General features: G+C 47.7%; 1 protein-coding gene across 13 annotated transcripts in view; it reads right to left on the minus strand.

The window, feature by feature from the left end:
* Nucleotides 1-17,959, minus strand: part of CACNA1G (calcium voltage-gated channel subunit alpha1 G) — a 162,895-nt gene that overhangs the window by 66,680 nt on the left and 78,256 nt on the right. For all 13 annotated transcript variants that reach the window (XM_068913520.1, XM_068913519.1, XM_068913527.1 and 10 more), the window contains exons 11-14: nucleotides 6,311-6,462; nucleotides 5,532-5,717; nucleotides 4,217-4,331; nucleotides 3,216-3,371 (exon numbers count right to left, since the gene is read on the minus strand). In XM_068913520.1, the coding sequence (XP_068769621.1) occupies nucleotides 3,216-3,371; nucleotides 4,217-4,331; nucleotides 5,532-5,717; nucleotides 6,311-6,462 (609 nt within the window). The remainder of the gene's footprint in view (nucleotides 1-3,215; nucleotides 3,372-4,216; nucleotides 4,332-5,531; nucleotides 5,718-6,310; nucleotides 6,463-17,959) is intronic.

Raw genomic sequence — 17,959 nt, forward strand, 5'->3', positions numbered from 1 at the left:
GAAAATGGCCTGTTCCCTCTGCAGAAGGAGCCCAGAAGAAGTCCAAGTTCTGTTTTCCCTGACTACGTAGCCACGGTCTGATGCTACATCCCGGGAGTGGGTTATGCCTTTCCTACAGAAAGCGTGGAAGGGCTCAAGGAACGCCAACCCATCCGGCCTCAGGCTGCGAGAGGGGCACAAGGAAGGAAAAGAAACAAACCCATGAGCGAGGGCTGCCAGGGACAAGGGAACATGAAACCGGGAGGATTACCAATGGAAGAATATGCTTTGGAGATAACATTATCCAGGAGTCCCCCAGGAGAGGAGCTTTATGTCTAACAAAAAGCTCTCTTACCAGGAGTCAGTGTTCGCTTCGGAGTTAAATCCCCAGGGCAGGGACCTGATAGCGCAAGCAGCAATTTCGAATTCGCAGCTCTATCAAATGGAGGCGCTCTGCTCACCTTCCCCGCCGTCCAGCTACCGGGGATTCGTGCACAAATGCCAAACCCGAGCTAATTCAAAGAATGCACATTCAAAAATAACCACGTCACATAAAACCCTGCAAAATATATTGCTCTGGATTTAAAGTTTGGAACAGGTTCTTTTTGTTTCTTAACTGCTTATATACATCTGCTGCCTAGCAACTGCAGGCCTGCAAAGCTGTGCACTAAAATTAACGAGGTGCTTGCAGATTGAGGAACGGCAGTCAAGGAGCGGGGAGATAAAGACAGCAGCCCTGAGATTGTGTTTCAGCCCAGAAACCTGAAGGAGAACGAAAAAACCTAGTGCAGAAAGGGTCAAGTGCAATCGCTGGAGAGGGAAGCTGGGGTTTGTTTACAACGAGAGATGATCTCTCTATTAATTTTGCTTAGGAGAGGATTCTTTGCACGCCTGTTAGCAGAAATGAAGATGAGGTATGTTTAAAAAGCTACACACCAGCAAAGCTGAATAAACATAAAAGAGTGAGGCCGGGTCTGGCGGGTGAAAGTCTGTCTCTGCTGAAGGCAGGGCAGTATTGCTGACTTACACCTCGCGGAGATCGGGCTCGTGACCTCCAACAGACGTTTGCTCTCCGTCTGCTGCGGAAAACTTGGGTCGAGCCCAGGTATCTCTTCATCATATTTCACTTTACTGGAGGAGCGTTGAGAACTCAGAATAACAAGGGCACGGTGGGAAGAATATTATTAAAATGCCATTATAAAAGCCTGCGATATAAAATAGCACTGCAATCACGCTGTAATCAGGGTCACAACTTACATACATCTGGTGCAAGTTCACTGAAATTGCCGTGGTTAGGCAGAAGTACGCCCCCACAACCAGAGAGGAATTTGGACCTTGAAAACTGCCCGGGATTCTGGTCTCGGTGACCCGCGCCTGCCTTTAAATACAGGCGTAAGTGCCGCTGACTTCACGTTGAGCATGCTGTATCAGTGCTTTCCTGAATCAGAAGTGACTCCGCGATTTACACTGTTAACGTCTGTTTATGCTGCAGTTAAAACACGATTGCAGCTTACATGGAAATACTGGAGCTGGCTTAAGCCACCTAAGCAATATTTCGGCGAAAGAGCAGCTGGGGTAGCCCAGATCGTGATACAAGGTGCCAATCCTGCTCCGGGAGCGGGGTCAGCCGCTGGGGGCTGCCCACCCCGACCGCTGTGCCAGCCCCCCTGCCCAGCTGCAAGACCAAGCTGAAAGCAAATTTGGGTTGACACAAGTCCTCCCTGAGGCCAGGGAGGATGGCACCCTGAAGGACACGGTTATTTGAATAAAACTGCTTGCGTGCTAAGCCAAGATATGAGTTTATAGTGAGTAATGCCGCAATACTGGCATTTTTGCTGGCTGCAAAGCGAGTGAGAGAAGAGTCACAGCCCAGTGAAACGGCGGCACCTGCGGGAGGGCAAACGCTGGGATGCGCCAGCCCAGGGCCGGGGCCGTACAGCCGGGCTGAGGACGAGGACGGGCAGCAATGGCCTTCCCTGGTGAACGCTGGCCAGGAGGTGCTGCTCGGCAGCGAGCACAGGGAGCTGCTGCATCAACGGGCTTGGTCATCGCAAGCAGACAAGGAGCTTTTTAGCTCTTCTCACTCAGGCAAGGGAACATTGTGCTATTCAGGCGAGCCTGACAGTGACCTTTCTCTTCTGCCAAGAGGACAGGGGAGGTGATTTACAGAGAGAAACAGCCACAACAGGAACAATTGAAAATAAAAGCACCAACATGGAGAGAAACGATACAAAAAGAATTCCTTCTTGCCATCTCCTGGTACAGCTCCATAAGATTCAACCCTGAGCTGCACTCAGAAACATTAATCTTAAGAAAGGTTTCATGCATAATGATTCACAGGGTGGTAGAATATTATGATAGACAAGTGACAAATCTTAAATAATATTCAGTCACCCCAGCACACTTAAAACAAAACAAAACAAAAAGAATCAGACATACTGTGTAAAAACACAGCCTACCTACCCAGATGCCCGTGAGCAGTGTTAGGTTATCTTTACCTCTCTAAACCCCTGGGCAGGGTATAAAGGTCCCCCCCTTCCCACCTCACTGACTGTTTTGCTCAGCTGGACAATTTTTGCAGAGAACTGAGCGGTAGCCATCACAGGCACCCACTTTGGGCACTCAGTGACAGGCTTATTAATTCCCTTAGGACAACAGCATGATGAAAAGAAAGGTTGGGGTCAGACCAAAGTCACCCCAAGAAAGCTTACGGGAGTCCCGGCTGTTTCATGGAGGTTCCCAGCCTGAAGAAGCAGCAGGCAGAGACTAGAAATAAAGTAGTTTAAAATGTGCAGAGCATTGCAGTGCTGGAAAGGGGAAGAGCTCCATGAATGCGTACCATCAAAAAGATAATCACGGCACTAATCTCTTAGCAGCCTGCATAACTTTTCAGGAGGGGCTTTTAATCTGGCTCACAAACACAGCAAAAGCTGTTTCAAAGACACTGTCATGGCAGTTATTCCATCAGCAGGGACTGACTCACCGCTGAATTTCAGTGCTGTATTAATGCTCACAATGCTTTTCATTTAAGCTCAGCTAAAAGGCTTGGTGCATTAAATTGTGCCTTGGCTAAGAAGAAGGAAAAAAATAAAAAAAATAAAAAGAAGAGAAGACCTAATATTTTTCCCCAGCTCTTTTCATGTGCCACTTTTATAAACGTTTCATACATCATATTCCAGGATATGGAGGCCCTGAAACTTTAGAAGAAAACAAAGGCATGAGTATCAGGACTTTACCTCAGTTTGGAAACCCTCTACCAGGATGGCCACCAGCAGGTTAAAGAGAACGTAATTGCCAAACGTCATGAGAGCAATGAAGTAGAGAGCAGCCCAGGAAGAGGTGGACGCCATGCCGTTGTAGAGGACCTTGTTCCAGTCTTCCTGGGTCAAAATCTGCAGAGAGAGGGCATCAGGAAAATAAAGATATCTGAGGAAAGCGGGCTCAGCCAGGTATCTGGGCTCTGGACAGGTAGAGGTGCCGGTCAGCAGCTGCACACAGACAAGCGCCCTTCCTTCAGGGTATCCATCACAGGGTATCCACTATAACTAAGCACTTGAATGCGGCATGGTACCTCATCAGAAAGGGTTCACCCTCCTGCTCACCTAAAAAATAGGTCAGAAAGAGGCTCTGGAGGGCAAATCTGGCCCAGGTCATCACCTAAGTCAGAGGGGAGTTGGGGCAGTGACCAAAGCAACCACCTTCCACGCTGGCTCAGGGTACCGACCCTGCCCAAAGCGTCCCGACACCAACCAGCACCAAGGGACACCGTAGGTGGCTGCAACGTCACATGGATCTGACATTTCCTATGGTTGGCCAGAACAGATAAAAATCCTCCAAAGACTCAGCAAATACAGAGCTCAGAGTTGCTAGAGCAAAAACTACACATATAAGTTATGGGCTGAAAACAGGTTTTGTTCACTGCTGAAATATCACTGCAAGTGGTCTTGCTCTCCTCCACTGAGCCTCCATCCTCTGCACCTCCTCCCAGCCAGCCTGTAACCTCTCCAGAGCTCCCTGCAAATGCAAAGCCTCGTACCTCTGCAGCTCCCCCCTCATCTGCTTTCTGTTTTATTTTCTAATATTATCTAAAACCCCTTGTGTTCCCTTTCCTGCTGCTTTGATTCCTTCCCTTTCCATGCAAGGAGTTTCACTAAGCTCTTCATGATGCTTTGGAAAGCAACCCCACACCCTTGCCACCTCCAAATGCATGTTGGTAGCGGTGTTTTCCATTTTGTACCTGGAAAACGGTGACGATAGCCCACAGCAAGGAATCAAAGTTCTTTCTGTCCGGCAGAGTGTCGCCGTCTCTCTCCGAAGCAAACTTACAGCCAAAGAGGTGCATCCCCAGGATGCTGCATATGAGAAAAAGCAAGGGCTGAACAGAAGATGACAGTAAACAAAAACAAACAAAACAAAAATCATACAGCAGAGCTGAATATGTCTCCGGATTTCAGCTAGGCTTTTTTTTTTTTTGCTTTGTTTTTTAAGATGAATCATTTGTTTGCTGAAAAATGCACGACGAGATCACGCAAACCAGTTGTGAATTTGGGTCAAATCTGTCAAATGGTTTCAGCCAAAAAGTATGCCTGTTCCTCCTTCTTCTTCTTCTTTGTTTTTTAAGTCAAAACATTTTGTTTCAATATTTTCTAAACAAAATGTTTTGACTTTCTGTTTTGCAATGACACATTTTCAGCAAAATATGTCTAAATTGAATTAGAAAGACAAAAAGGGGTTCTGTGAAATGCCTGAACGAAACACATCAGGTGACCTGAAATAACTCTTTCCATTTTGACAAGAAAACAGAATACCTTTCATTTTAGACTGATGCTAAAAGAATAATTTGTTTTCCTTTGCTTTTGGCCAGTAACCTGAATAATCAAATTATTCACAGCTCCACTCAGCATCACGGCAGCAAACAGTGTTTTGGAGTGAAAAGTCTCACTGGGGAAACGAACATTATTCCACCAAAGAGACTGGCTTTCTTCAGCCTACTCATCGTCTCAATGGTTGGAACAGCAACAGAGTTGGCTATTATAAAGAGATAGGCTCTTTTCAATATCTAGACCAAAATCCAAACATTTGGGGCTAGCCCAAGCCTATTTCTAATATTTCCACTGCAGAACTACTCTTATCAAAAGAAGAGGCCATGTAAGAGCAGAACCATCAGCATAGAACAGGGGACAGAGAAAAGCCGACTTCATTTTTAGGAACATTACCCTCTCCCTGGCCGTATTTTTATCACAAGACTTTCTGCTAGTCCATAAGTATTGGAACTGCTGTCTTGGGGTAATATCAAGGAATCATCCAGCTGAAAGATTTTCCTTGCAAATTCCACTGCAAAGATTTCCTTGCAATTTCCACTGGCAAATAGTCTCAGAGTTTCCTCACCAATGTCTCATTTGGCCAGAGTTAAAAGAACTTAGTTAGGGCAGCAAGTCCATCAGCAGTGCTGGCCAGCAAGGCCATTTCTGGGACAGTTCAGCTCAGATATGTCCCTCTTGCCTGCTGCTCAGTCCTTCTTCAGGATTGGAGAAGCACCCCCAAGCACTCACCTGAAGATGAAGATGAAGAGCATCAACAACATGCAGAACGTGGCTACGTTGTCCATGGTCTTCATGAGGACGACGAGTTGGCGCTGGAGAGCTGGCATGAAGCGGACCAGCTTCAAAACCCGCATGAGCCGAAATGTCCGCAGGACCGAGAGCCCTCCACCTTGCTGGCCCACTATCTCCCAGACGCTGAGGGGAAAAAAGGGCATTGCAGAATGAGAAGGCAGTGCCTAACGCAAAGCCGCAGGAGAGAGGAAGCCAAGGAGAAGGTGAAATTCAGAGAGAAGAGGCTGGAAAGCAGGAAGCGGTCCGGGCAGAGACATGCTGCCAGCGCCTCCTGGAAGCTGAACAAGCTTCCAGATCTGCCAAGAGCAGAGTCCCACTAGAGTGTCAAAAACACACTGCAAATCAGTGACGGCAGCTGCAGGTGCAGTTACAGTCTTTACCCATGCCAAGAAACCAGACAGCTACTTAATTGGACACTGATTGTTTTGGATCCTAGACTTTCCCAGGCTTTTCCTAGACTTATCCTTTTCCCTGCATTTCAGATCCTAGACTTCCCCAGTTCATTTGAACCGGTAGCTTTCTGCTCTCTAAAACGACCACAAAACTACCCCAAGGATATATTTTAGAGTTTGTGTGTGTGTCTACATGGACTAATTTACAGCAGGTAAGTATAAAGTGTCATAAGAAGATATTTATGCCCACTCTCCAATACTGTGCATTTTAATTAAACAGTCAAATGAGGGGAAACACACGTAAAGAAAGCTCTGAGTCTGTACCTAATCACCACAATGATCCCATCAAAGATGTTGTATGGATTCTTAATGTAGCCAAAAGGACCATAAACGAGGACTTTCAACAGCATCTCCAGGGCAAAGAGACTTGTAAAGACTATGTTGCTGATCTCCAGGGCATTGGTAAGCTCCTCCGGCTGGGGAAAGAACGAGAGGAAAGGGACAACGTAAGCAAAATAGCTCTACTTGTTAGGCACATGCAAACGTACACCCAGAATCAGAGCAAGACCAAACAATATAAGTGCAGAAACATTGATGCAAATGGTGTAACAGGAAAGTGGCAATAGCAAACTTCAACCCCAGGAGAGAGAAGGAAGAAAAAGACTGCCTAAGGTTTATATACCCATTACAAATTGATGAGGGAAATCCAGACATGGACTTCGTGTTAATCATAGCTTTAGCACCACCACAGGAGGCTTATGTAGAAGTGTCATGTGCAGAGTCTTAACGTTTTCATAGCCTCCGTACCAATGTTCCTTATACACAAGGGAAAGTTGAAATGTTTTCTCTGACAATTTGAGCCTGCTTTTTTTATTTAGTCTCTTATCAAAAGACTTCAGATGAGATTTTCAAAAGCAGTTAGTGATTTTAGGTACTTTGACTGAAATGCCTCAGAAAACCTGATAATCAGGAAGCCCTGAACACTGCTACTGAGAAAAGGACCCCATCCTAGTATTTCAGACTAGCAAACTAAAAATAGAGGAATGAAAGAAGCACAAACAGACTTCCAGTAATCTTAGACCTAAATTAATACCTTTCATGTTTTTCTAGCATATTTCACAGAGGATTCCCAACAATGCCTACAGACATCGAGCGCTGCGCTTTCCACGGCGGGTGGGCGTGCATTATTGGAAAACATATGGCAGAAGACAAAAAACGGTGGCATAGCCTGTTTAGGATCATACTCTCAGTCAGTGGTAAAGATAGGAACAGAATTTGTAATACCAGAGTCACTCTCCCAATTTAAACCCCAAACGTATATGCAACTTCACGTGCCTACTCAAAAGTTTCATTAAAATCAAGAACATCCTGCTGAGAGATGGCCACGGAGTCAAACTGGCAATATTGAAGCGCCCCAAGATGCTGTGGGCTAGCATACTCTGCAAAACACCTGAAACACATCAGGTACTTGAGTATTCTTTTTAGCGGTAGCTTGGTTCTTAGTTCGTGTACATACTTTTCTAAATTCCCACAGGTAACCAACTGCATCTTTAGATGCCTGGACACTACGGTGGCTTACGGCCCGATTTACAAGTGCATACGTGGCAGCTAAGCAACAAACCCAAGCCAACACGGGACGCTCACAGGCTAGCTCCTGACTGCTCCCACCAACTAAGAGTACTAAAATGACTTTATGGCTGGCCAACAGCAGGAACAAGAACTTCCTAAAACCTGTCAGGACCTGACATGACAACCTAGTTCCGCTGTAGCGGAAACTACAGCTTGTGTGATGTGAGGCGTCCCAATTCCAACCCACTACCCAGGGAGAAGGGCGATGCAAAGATATCATCACCACCTCGCTCAGTGCCTCATCGATTGCGTTGCAGAGCACCAAGAAACCATAGTAACCAAAGGCTTCACAAATATACGCTGGACAAATAGAGAAATCCACACGGGCATTTAATTCTTTTTCTTTGTTTCTTAGCGTCAAAGCCTCCAGGCAGAGCCTTCCAGGCCCTGCTAGCTCAAGTTCCTCCAGCCTCGTGTAAGGGTTACTCCACAGACAGGGACCCAAACTCTTTTGATGTTATCTTGACGCTGTAGAGTGACCCCTGGGGACTGGCACTGATATTGGTGGGGTTTTGGTGTGACAAAATGACAGTCCTAAGCTAGCAAAGGGGAAAATGGCAGCACCGAAAAGAAAAAGCTACAGACAGAAAGTGGTTCAAACACTTCCTACGTCTCAAACGTTTCCGATGTTTTTTCCCTTCCTGGCAAAATAAGGGAGCTGAAACCATGAAAGAGGCTAGCTCGCAAAAACCAGTGAGTTTTACAAATGAAGGGAAAGGAGGAGAGATAGACAAACCAGAGGGGAAGAAAATAAAAGGTTATATCGATTCATGCCTCAGCACGTGGGGGTTTACACCCATAACTCCCACCAAGGAGCAGATCCCTTGGCTAGAGGTTGACAGACACACACTTGACATACAGTCCACGTTGCTTCCTTGCCCATCTAGAGTTAAAGTACAAATGCTCTAGCTCAGGATGTTAAACATAGCCCTGGCTTAAAATTATATATGTACGGGAGCACTCAGAGACAAAGCAACAAATAGGCCATGAACAAGTCAAGTTGCACCTCAGGCCAATTTCAAATAGCTAAAAGTCTACATTAGTCACCAAAAACGCCAACTCATTTGTAACTGCAAAAGCACCAAGGTAGAGTAGAGCTGTTATCGTTACGACAGTATAGTCAGGAAAAGACATGCGTTCTTGGAAGCTTTCCTCCTCATCCATCACCACAGATAAATGGGGCGCAGAGGCTGATTCCCGCTCTGCTGTACCTCGGTGATGGCGGTGCCCTGCGACAGCCCCAGTCTGCCGGCCAACGGGGCCAAGCATACCCAGCTCAGAAGGCACAACGCGCTTGCAGCTCTCGATGCACCAGCAAAACAGCGCGGCTTGCTCTCTGCATCCAGAGCAGCCCGTCCCAGCGGGATAAACCACCAGTCAAGGTGATGATTTTGCATTAACAAACTGGATTAATGGAACTTTGCACTTACTAAGCACCTTCTGCTTGAAGATTTCATTGGGCCTTGTAAATTTGGATGGAAACGGTTGTCATGGCATAGATGGGCCCTGGGTCAGGGAAGCTCCGCACAGAACAGGACTTGTACCTGCGATTCCCCAAAGCACGCCTGGCTGGAAACCAGCAGTGGGCTGAGACTGCCTCCCGGGGGCATTTTGGGCTCACAACCAACCTCCTTATTACTGACAACTGCTTTGCACAAAGGAAAAGCACAGAGAGCTCCCAATCCACGCTAAAGAAGTACATGGAGCAAGCCATTAAGGGCACCTATTCAGGCAGGACCTAATCCCACTGCACTCGCGACACTGGCCTTTCTTTAGGTCTAACCCTGGTAAGAAGAGACAAATTCAGGGAACTCGTCGGTGGGAATCAGCTTGGCTCGTCACTTCGTGCCAGCCGGGGCTGGAGTGCACTGTTAATGATCACCCCTATCTCCAAAGGGCTTCACCTGACAGATACTGCTGTAAATCATCTCAGAGAAGCCAGGTCCCGTGGTAGCCACCAGCTGTAATCGGTGTCAGGGCTCTGGCACAGCCTCAAGGCTGCAGAAGTGCCAGCAAGACAAGCTGGGAAGGCAGCAGCTCTCACAGAGCCCTGGCAGCCATTAGAAGTGGGGATACTAGAAAAATAACCTGCTGCCTCCACCACGAAGAACAAAAATGGCACCCGCAGCCCAGGTGGCTTTAGCAGGGGAAGGAGAGCCCAGCTGCTCGATGTCACACCAGGTCAGAGCACGCTGCAACCAGACCCAGCTGAAACTGAGGATTTATTTTGCTCTGGGAGCAACGCAGCTCTAAACAACTGGGACGGCGTGATGCGAATTACTCAGAGGATCCCTGCGGTCGGCAGTGCGGCACGCTCTCCTCCAAGCTGCAAGCTCCCCGGGGACGGCTCCAGAGCCCTTTCAAGGAATGATGCCCACGTTCGGCTGGCAGAGCTCTCAGCTGAGCCTCCCTTCCAGGAGCGCCGCATTCACACGCTCGGAAATTATTTATAAAAATTGAGGTGGGCTGAGATTGCAAACCTGCCTAAGGGGACAGGCATCCCCAGCTGGGAAATGGGGGTTCAAATACCCAGAGGCAGCTCTGATAATCTCAGCTACAAGATTTCCAAGATTTTTAGACATATATATATATATAAAAAAGACTGTTTAGAAGATACTTCTGCCTTAGAGAGATCACAAACGTCTCTGAGACATCTCTCCTTATATATCATTAAAATACAGCAGGAACGTGGGTTTTCCGTCCCGTGGGAATTCAAATTGTCATCCCATCCCCAACAAGAATGAAAAGTTTCAGACGCATTTAACTGAAGCACTTTGTCTCTGAAATCTTGAAAGCCCTCCTCTCCACTTCAGCCTGTATTCCCTTATCCGTTTGTTCTTTTCTATAAATCAACCAAAATTAAAAAATATAAATAAAAGTCAGCTTGAAGAAGAACATGGAACTTTCTGTTCCCAAAATGTTCAAATGGATGTTTCAAATATTTCAGATAGTGTATTTCAATAGTGTTTTGGTTTGGTGGATTTTTTTTTTTTTTGGACGCATGGAGTTCACTGAAACCATTCTCCTCCTAGGAATGGCTTCAGGTTTGATAAATTGCTTTTTTCTGACAATAACAACCTAATCAAAACACCATTGACCAACTCTCAACAGAACGTACCTGGGAGAGTCAAAGATTCCTGGCCCAGCCCCAGCTCCACGGCTCTGCTGCCAAGCGCGGGGGGAAGCAGCACGCACATGAGCAAGCACTTTCCCCACCAAGTGCCACAACCAGGCACTCAGGGGAAGTAATATCCTTCTTTTGGCCAAGTGATATAGCTAGAAAAGCAAATCAGCTTTGGTTTTGCTTATGTACCCGGTAAAGAAGCTCTGCTAGGACCCATGAGCTGCAGGAAGGACACTCTTTATGCAGGTCCACAGGCAGGAACAAGGTGCAAAACAGAGGGTTTATTTGCAGCACAACGCTCCCTGCCCATCAGTTTGATTTGAGGGCATCTGCCATAGATTACGATTCTCCATTAACAGGAGCTTCTGCTAATTCTCTCAGCAGCAGCAACTAATTAAAAGGAAAGCTTGCTATGATTAAACGAGTAACACCCAGAACAAGCGAGATAAAAGCATGATTCAGCTGCAGCATGAAATACCAGCTCTTCCAGCGAGTCTTTGGTAAACACTGAATTTTGTTTCCAGGATATCTGGACACGCAGATGTAGTGTCCTGGACAAATCATTCCCTGTTAGCTCTGCATTTGGGTAGTGTCCATTTGTTGACGTACCAAACAGTACGTTGACAAGCGCTGGCAGCACATAAAATATGAAAAGATAGCGCGGCACTGCTCACAAACACTGCGCGGCAAGCGGACCCGGCGGGCTCCCCGGGAGGCAGTCCTGCGCGGCAGGATGCGAAGCGCTGCTGCCTCCTGCACTTTGCCGGGGGAACTCAGATGGGGCTGCCCAGCACGGACGGCAGCAGAAGGAGGTCCCAAACTGCGAGAGCTCAGAGCCGGTAAAGGACGACCTGGAGGTCTACACTGCACGAAACTAAGCGTTTCTCTGGAAGGGCCAGTCGAGAGCACCCAGAAATCCTTTCTTGGCCCCTTCTTGCCACGCGCTCACACGTGAAGTGGCAGCAGCAGTGGCTCTCCCCCTCGAGCGAGGCTCTCCTGTGCTCCAGGAGTTGGGAGCCTTTAACAACTCACCACCACTGCTCAGAGCCAACTGCATTTCTATTCTGCACGTATGTCAAAATGGCATCTGATTCTTTTCTAAATTCTTCTCTTGTTTCTTTTGGGCAGAGTCAAGCCTGACAGCACTTGTACACTGTGGCAGCAGGGTGTCCCTCGCTGGACCACAGGGTGCTGTATGAGGTCATTTCTTTCTCTCTCATTTTCTGGAAAGAGCTCTAGAAACACTGGGGGTCCAGGAGGAGACTAGTCCCACCTGGGTCACCTTAGGCAGCCCCCCTGGGAGCCCAGGCTCTTGTCACCAGTATGGTCCAGGGACACACCTCTGAGCAAAGAGCGGGCAAGGGAAGAATGCCTTCAACTGCTAAATGTTGCCTCAAGTTGTTCTGTAGAGCTAGACCAGCACCTTGCCCTTTTTCAGCATTCAGAAATATGCTGTAGGGCATTTCATTTATTTATTTTAAACTTAGGAGAAGTTCTTGAGCGAGGTCGCAGCTGGCAGAAGTGAGGTGCTGTATTTACATGCAGGTATGAGATGGTGGAGTGTGATACTCCCTTCTCTCAGGTGTGTGTGTATGGGGCTCCAAAGTGGCTTCTGAGCAGGCAAGGCTGAAGGCAAGGAGTGGGGAAATCGTAACTCAAAGAGAGGAAGACTGAGGCCAAAATCATTAAAAGCACAAGGTGAGGTAGATCACAGGTGAAAGGTAAGCCCTGCTGGATGACGAAACATAGCCTAACATCCTGGCACACATCTCAGGGAGCTGCTTCGCTCCCTGTTCACTCCCAGGGTGGGCCAGCCACAGCCTCCGCCCAGGAGCACTGATGAAGGGTGACAAACTGGTGAGGGCTCCTGGAACAGAAAGAACAGCTCCAGTGCCTTCACCCCATTAGCCCGAGATCAGCTGCTATCCCTAGTCCGTCATGGCTGACGGCACATTGAAGGTGGCAGAGAGAAGAAAACTTGGAGAGGAACTTTAAGGACATATTAAATATCCAAGTACTTTTGTTTGCTGGCGTGAAAGCGCACTGGTTAACATCAAGGGAGTTTTGGGGGCGTATGATGAGATGGGACCTTGCTGGCCTCTATTCCTGCCTCATTCCAGCCATGACCCATAAAAGGAAAAAGACTATGCTACAGCACAGACACTTCATCTTCCTCAGATCTTCATCCAGCCCTGTGCAGGCAGGCATGTCCAGCAAGGATCCCTTCTCTCTTCTTGCCCCTGAGAATGAGCTTCAGGCCATGGTGAATTCTGGTCCTGCCTTGCCCTTTGCCCCAGGACAGCTGAACAAAAGCACAGAGGTGCCGTAAAGATCTCCTCTCTATCTTGCTAACAACAAAATATAACATTAAAAGCCTTCTGTCTTGCCATAGTGCAAAAGTCTGGAGGGGGCAACTGGCCAGAAGGCAGATCCCCTCTGATCCCAAGGGCTCCACTTCTGAGAGCACATCCAGAAGACCATGAAAACTTCTCACCCCTTCAGACAACGGCAGAAGAAAACCTTCTGAAATCATTACCATGGCAACTAAGGAAAAATACCACAGGAGGAAAATAACCACCTCAGCTATTTCCCAGGAAACACCAACAACATTTTACTGACTCATCACTTGTAGATTTTTTTTAAATATACATATATAAGAGAAATCAAATAAGACCCACAAACACGAGATTTGCCTTGCTCCTCAAACTGACGTGCCTCTTGGTCTGCTCCGAGTGTTTAATCAACAGTTCTCCCAACTCAATCACTCCGTGAAACAGAGATGAGGAGACACGGCCAGCATTGGGTTACAGCTAAGTAGTCCTCCTGCCACGTGCTCATGCTAAGCAAACATCTCATTAAAGCTAGTTGCAGCTTCAGAGCCTGTTCACCAGCTTTCAAGGGCAGGGAATCATCACCTGCACCCTCCTATTCCTCTCCTGACCCGCCTGGCCCAGGAGCCAGCCCTACCTACTCCAGGCAGACCACAACCCTCTACCCTTTGGCCACCAATGGGGCTTTTTGCACCAGAAACCACCTGGACCTGCCAAGCTTTGCTTTCAATTTCATTGCTTTGTCCTCCAGTTGGCCAACAAGTCTTCTAAATGCCTTTCCCTTGCTGCAGACACACAGTTCGTTATTTCCCCTGGGCCTGGGTGTCCGCTGAGCTCCTGAGCAGCTTCAGGAGGTTGACTGCAGCTTGCAGGCTCTGCTCTGCAGAGCTCCTGCTGGGCCCGGCAAGATTAGGTAGACTTCAGAAGCTCCGTTGAGCTATGGCTATCCAAAAAACCACTTCAATCCCCTTCAGTAAATATAACTCCTCTTAGCTACAGAACCACTTGCTCTTTTATAAATAGAAATTCAATCCACACATATTTTCAGCAATGACATTCATTGTCTTTGAGGCTCCTTAAAAGGAACTGAGCTTTAGCTATTGTCTTGGGTCTGGCAGCTCTAACCTGAGCTCCACTTAATCAGAGCCTGATACAGTGATAGGCTTTCTCTACTGATCCTTTGCCAAATTGGTTAAAAGGAAAAAGTTCTCCCGCTGGAAAACAATTCAGAAAGTCGCAGGATTGCAGCAGCTCTTGTTCTTCTCTTCCTGAATTGCCTCAGTCCTTGTGCTCTTCACCCATCCTGACACCAGGGTGAAGGATATCACCGCATAGACCTCAAGCACGCACTTCCAGAGGAGTCTGGACTGCATCTCTCATTAATCCCACATTCCTGCTGGCTCCACCTCCCCATCCCAGCGTGGTTATAGACAGAAAGGGCAGCATGTTCATTGCTCTGAAGGCTGGATAAAAAGCACTGCTGTGAAGTTCAGGATTTATAGCCATTTATACAAAGAAAATGACTTTGACAGACAACTGAACAAGTCCGGTTTCATCCCAGCACGGCATGGGAAAGGAAGATTTTGTTACAGACTGAATAGAGTCTGAATGTTTGATGCCACAGCAAGTAATACTGTAAGAAAGAGTGGAAAGTAGCTTTCATTTCACAGAAATTGGAGCTATCTACTCAAGAGGAACTCCCCTTCCACCCTGTCCTCTAATCTCTTCCAACTTCCCCTTATTCCTCCCTGTTATAATTAACATACTTTTCTTTCTGATCTCGCCCCTTTGTGGGGAAGGGGTCTGAGCCCATGGACGTGGTGCTATTCTGGCTGCAGGGGACCAAGACTTTCTTCTCCACCGCACACTTGCTGTGGGACCGTGGCTGATGGCCAAGCTTGCCCATGCTGCGGTGTCATAGGGTGCTCACGCTCCAGCTCCTCCTGCCTCCCTTCCACCCAAAAGGCCTAAGACGGGGTGCAGATCCAGGGAAAATTGCAGCGAGGAGCACTCCAGGGACCTGCAGTGGCCGACCGGCCCCTGGCCAGGCCTGAAGGGATCCACCATGAATTATCCTTGTCCAGGAGCCATAAATATCACCAGTAAACCATGCTCTCCTCCAAGCCCTTGGGCTGTGCTTTCTTTACTGCTCTCAGGAGGCACCGCAGATATTCTTGCCTTGCCTATCCTTATCTCTCTCAGCTTGAGATTTCAGGATGAATATTATCCCAGAAAATGTAAGAAAAACATGAACTGGCTCATCTCTCTGCCCAGGTTTTGAAGGAGCTTAAGCCGAACAAAAGCTGCATTTCCACTTGGTCACACCTTGTAAGTACTTGAGATTTAAAGCCCTCTATTTCTAGTTAATCTAAACCAAGTTTCACACTTATCTCCCCATTAGTACTTGAGAAGGTACCAAGGGGAAGGAGGAGGGAAAAAAAAAAAAAAAAGGAAAGAATAAGGCTGTCCCTGTGCTGCTCCTGCACAGTTCTGCTGAAACTGGTTTTCTTATACTGGTAACACTATCTCTAATGCTGACTGACTTCCACGGGGAAAAAGCTGCTAGTTTCCCGACATCAGCAAAAGAACAATTATAACAAAGAGCTAGAAAACTGGCAGACACCGAAGCAACCTGACAGCAGGAGCGCTCAGTGGTTAGGTCAGATCCTGCCTTGCTTTGGGACTGAGCAGGGTGAGAAGGAGGCTCTGCCAGGACAGAGCGGCAGCTGGGGAGCCTCAGTGCTGGGACCAAGCTCCAGCAGAGGAGCTGGAAAAGGCAGAGAGGACTGATCACTGGCAAATCACACACAAAACGCTTGCAGATAAAAGCATTTGCTGGTGTAAATTGGGGAAGCTACACAAGCTTTAGCTATGTTTGCCAGCTCACACCTTGGGGAGAACACCTGCAATAATCAAAGTAGTAACACCGAGAAGCGCCTATATCTGCAGAGAACGGTGATTTCTCATCCTCACCAGGATGAAGCAAGTTTGGAGAGTGCACATCATTTTGCCATTTCACTGAGCCTCATTCTCTTCTCAGGGCTGTCTGAGCAGAGATAACATGAGGGTGCTGATGGCAGTTGAAACATCCACTGCGACGATATGATCTAAGGCAGCCTGAGTATTTCTAGGCTCTGAACCAAATTAACAGGAAAGGATTGACACTTACAGCTTCCCATCCAGGGAACTGAAGAAAACTTTAGTAGAAGACACACGTCAAGAAATCCACATAGGTTCACTCCTAAAGCATCCAGAGAACTGAATTATCTGATAGAAACCCCGTACATTTTCCTGTTGTGTGAAATCTCCCTTAAATTTCACAGGATTTAATCTCCATATCGAGGATAAAGTCTACTTTACGGTTAGGGCCTATTTTTTAATACACATGAGGGCCCTGGCACCGCTGTATTTTTGCATGTTATTCTAGAAGAGCTTTGTGATCTAGTCAATTAAAACACACACATTCTTACAAAATGTCATAGATCTTCAAAACACTAGGAAGGCTGAATAACCCCTGGGGTCAATAAACAGAATTACCCCCAATAACAGTCAGAGAACAAGTTTTGAAGTCAGTGATCCCAGTGATTAACAGCTCTGCTAGGCTCTATTAGCATCGATTTGACTCCCTTAGTCTCTAACAACAAACTGTTAATAAGAGTAGTTTCTGGTTAAGCAGGAGCTAATTGAATATAGCATGTGCAAATCTATAGGGCACCTTCTCGTCCTACAGCCTGAGCACCCTATGCAGCTGCAGCGCTGAGAAATTAAGTTGCAGCTAGATACAAGCACTGCATTGGGCAAAGACAACAGCCTCCGAGGGAGGGAAAGCCTTGCAGTGCTGCCAAAGCACTGATCACTTGGCTAAGAGGAGCTGGCACCGGGCTGAGGAGATGTGTAATGAAGTTAAATAGAGAAAAGGGATATGCACCAAAGTAGAAGTGTAGATACCTCTAGGAAGCAAAGGCGGTGCTCGGATGCAGGACCTCCCAGGTGCGTGTCCCTGCAGGCTCGCGGGAAGAGCCCTGGAGCTGGCAGAGGTCACCCCTGGAAAGGCAGTCTTGCTGATTTATGTGGATTTATGCACATGCTTAAGCACGTTCCTGGATCCAGGCCTAATGAATTAGATTCATATGAATTAGATTCATCACATTAGAAACTCTGCCACAGAGGGAAGCAGGGCTCTCCTATCAAGCCCACGGTTGGCATGAAGCAGCAGGGCCTGAGGTGCAGCGCCAGCTCACACCAGCACGGGATAAACAGGGAGCTCCAGTTGCAGGAGCAGGCATTGCCCTCCCAGGAGCGTGGCTGGCACCCAGGTTCGATTCCCCTGTGCTCACGGGAGAAGAGCCAGAGAGAGGTGCAAGAGAGATCAAAAATACCTATAAAATGGATCCCTGACCTTCGCAATCCATTGGCCTGACACAGATCCATGCACACAGGAGAAACTGCTGTTCAGGCTTCCCCGACGGACCTGACATGGTGCCACCGTGGTCAGAGAGGACTCGATGCTAATCAGCGTGAGGAAGACCGGGCCAGCTGCGTCCCATGAGAGCTGCGAAGCAACCTTCCCTTTGGGAGGCTAAAAATCTGTTCAAAAGGTCTCATTTTGGCACGCATGGATGTTAAAGGACCAGCTTCGATATGCCCCACAAACCTGCAGAGGACTTTCATCACACATGTGCCCAGCAGCAAAGTATTCCTCTTGGCTCCAAATTGGTAGAGGCAATGATGATCTTGACTTCAAAGGGCTACAACTAAAGTGGTTCAGTGGTTTCTCGAGGCAGCACTCCCAGCTGGATCCCAGACCTGCTGCTCCGTCCCCTCCAACCTGCCCAGGCTGCGGACGCTAACGTGGACTCATTTAAGCCAGCAGCTCCTTTGGGGCATCCT

The sequence above is a fragment of the Struthio camelus genome, chromosome 19 (assembly GCF_040807025.1).
Source record: "Struthio camelus isolate bStrCam1 chromosome 19, bStrCam1.hap1, whole genome shotgun sequence".
Lineage (NCBI taxonomy): Eukaryota > Metazoa > Chordata > Aves > Struthioniformes > Struthionidae > Struthio > Struthio camelus.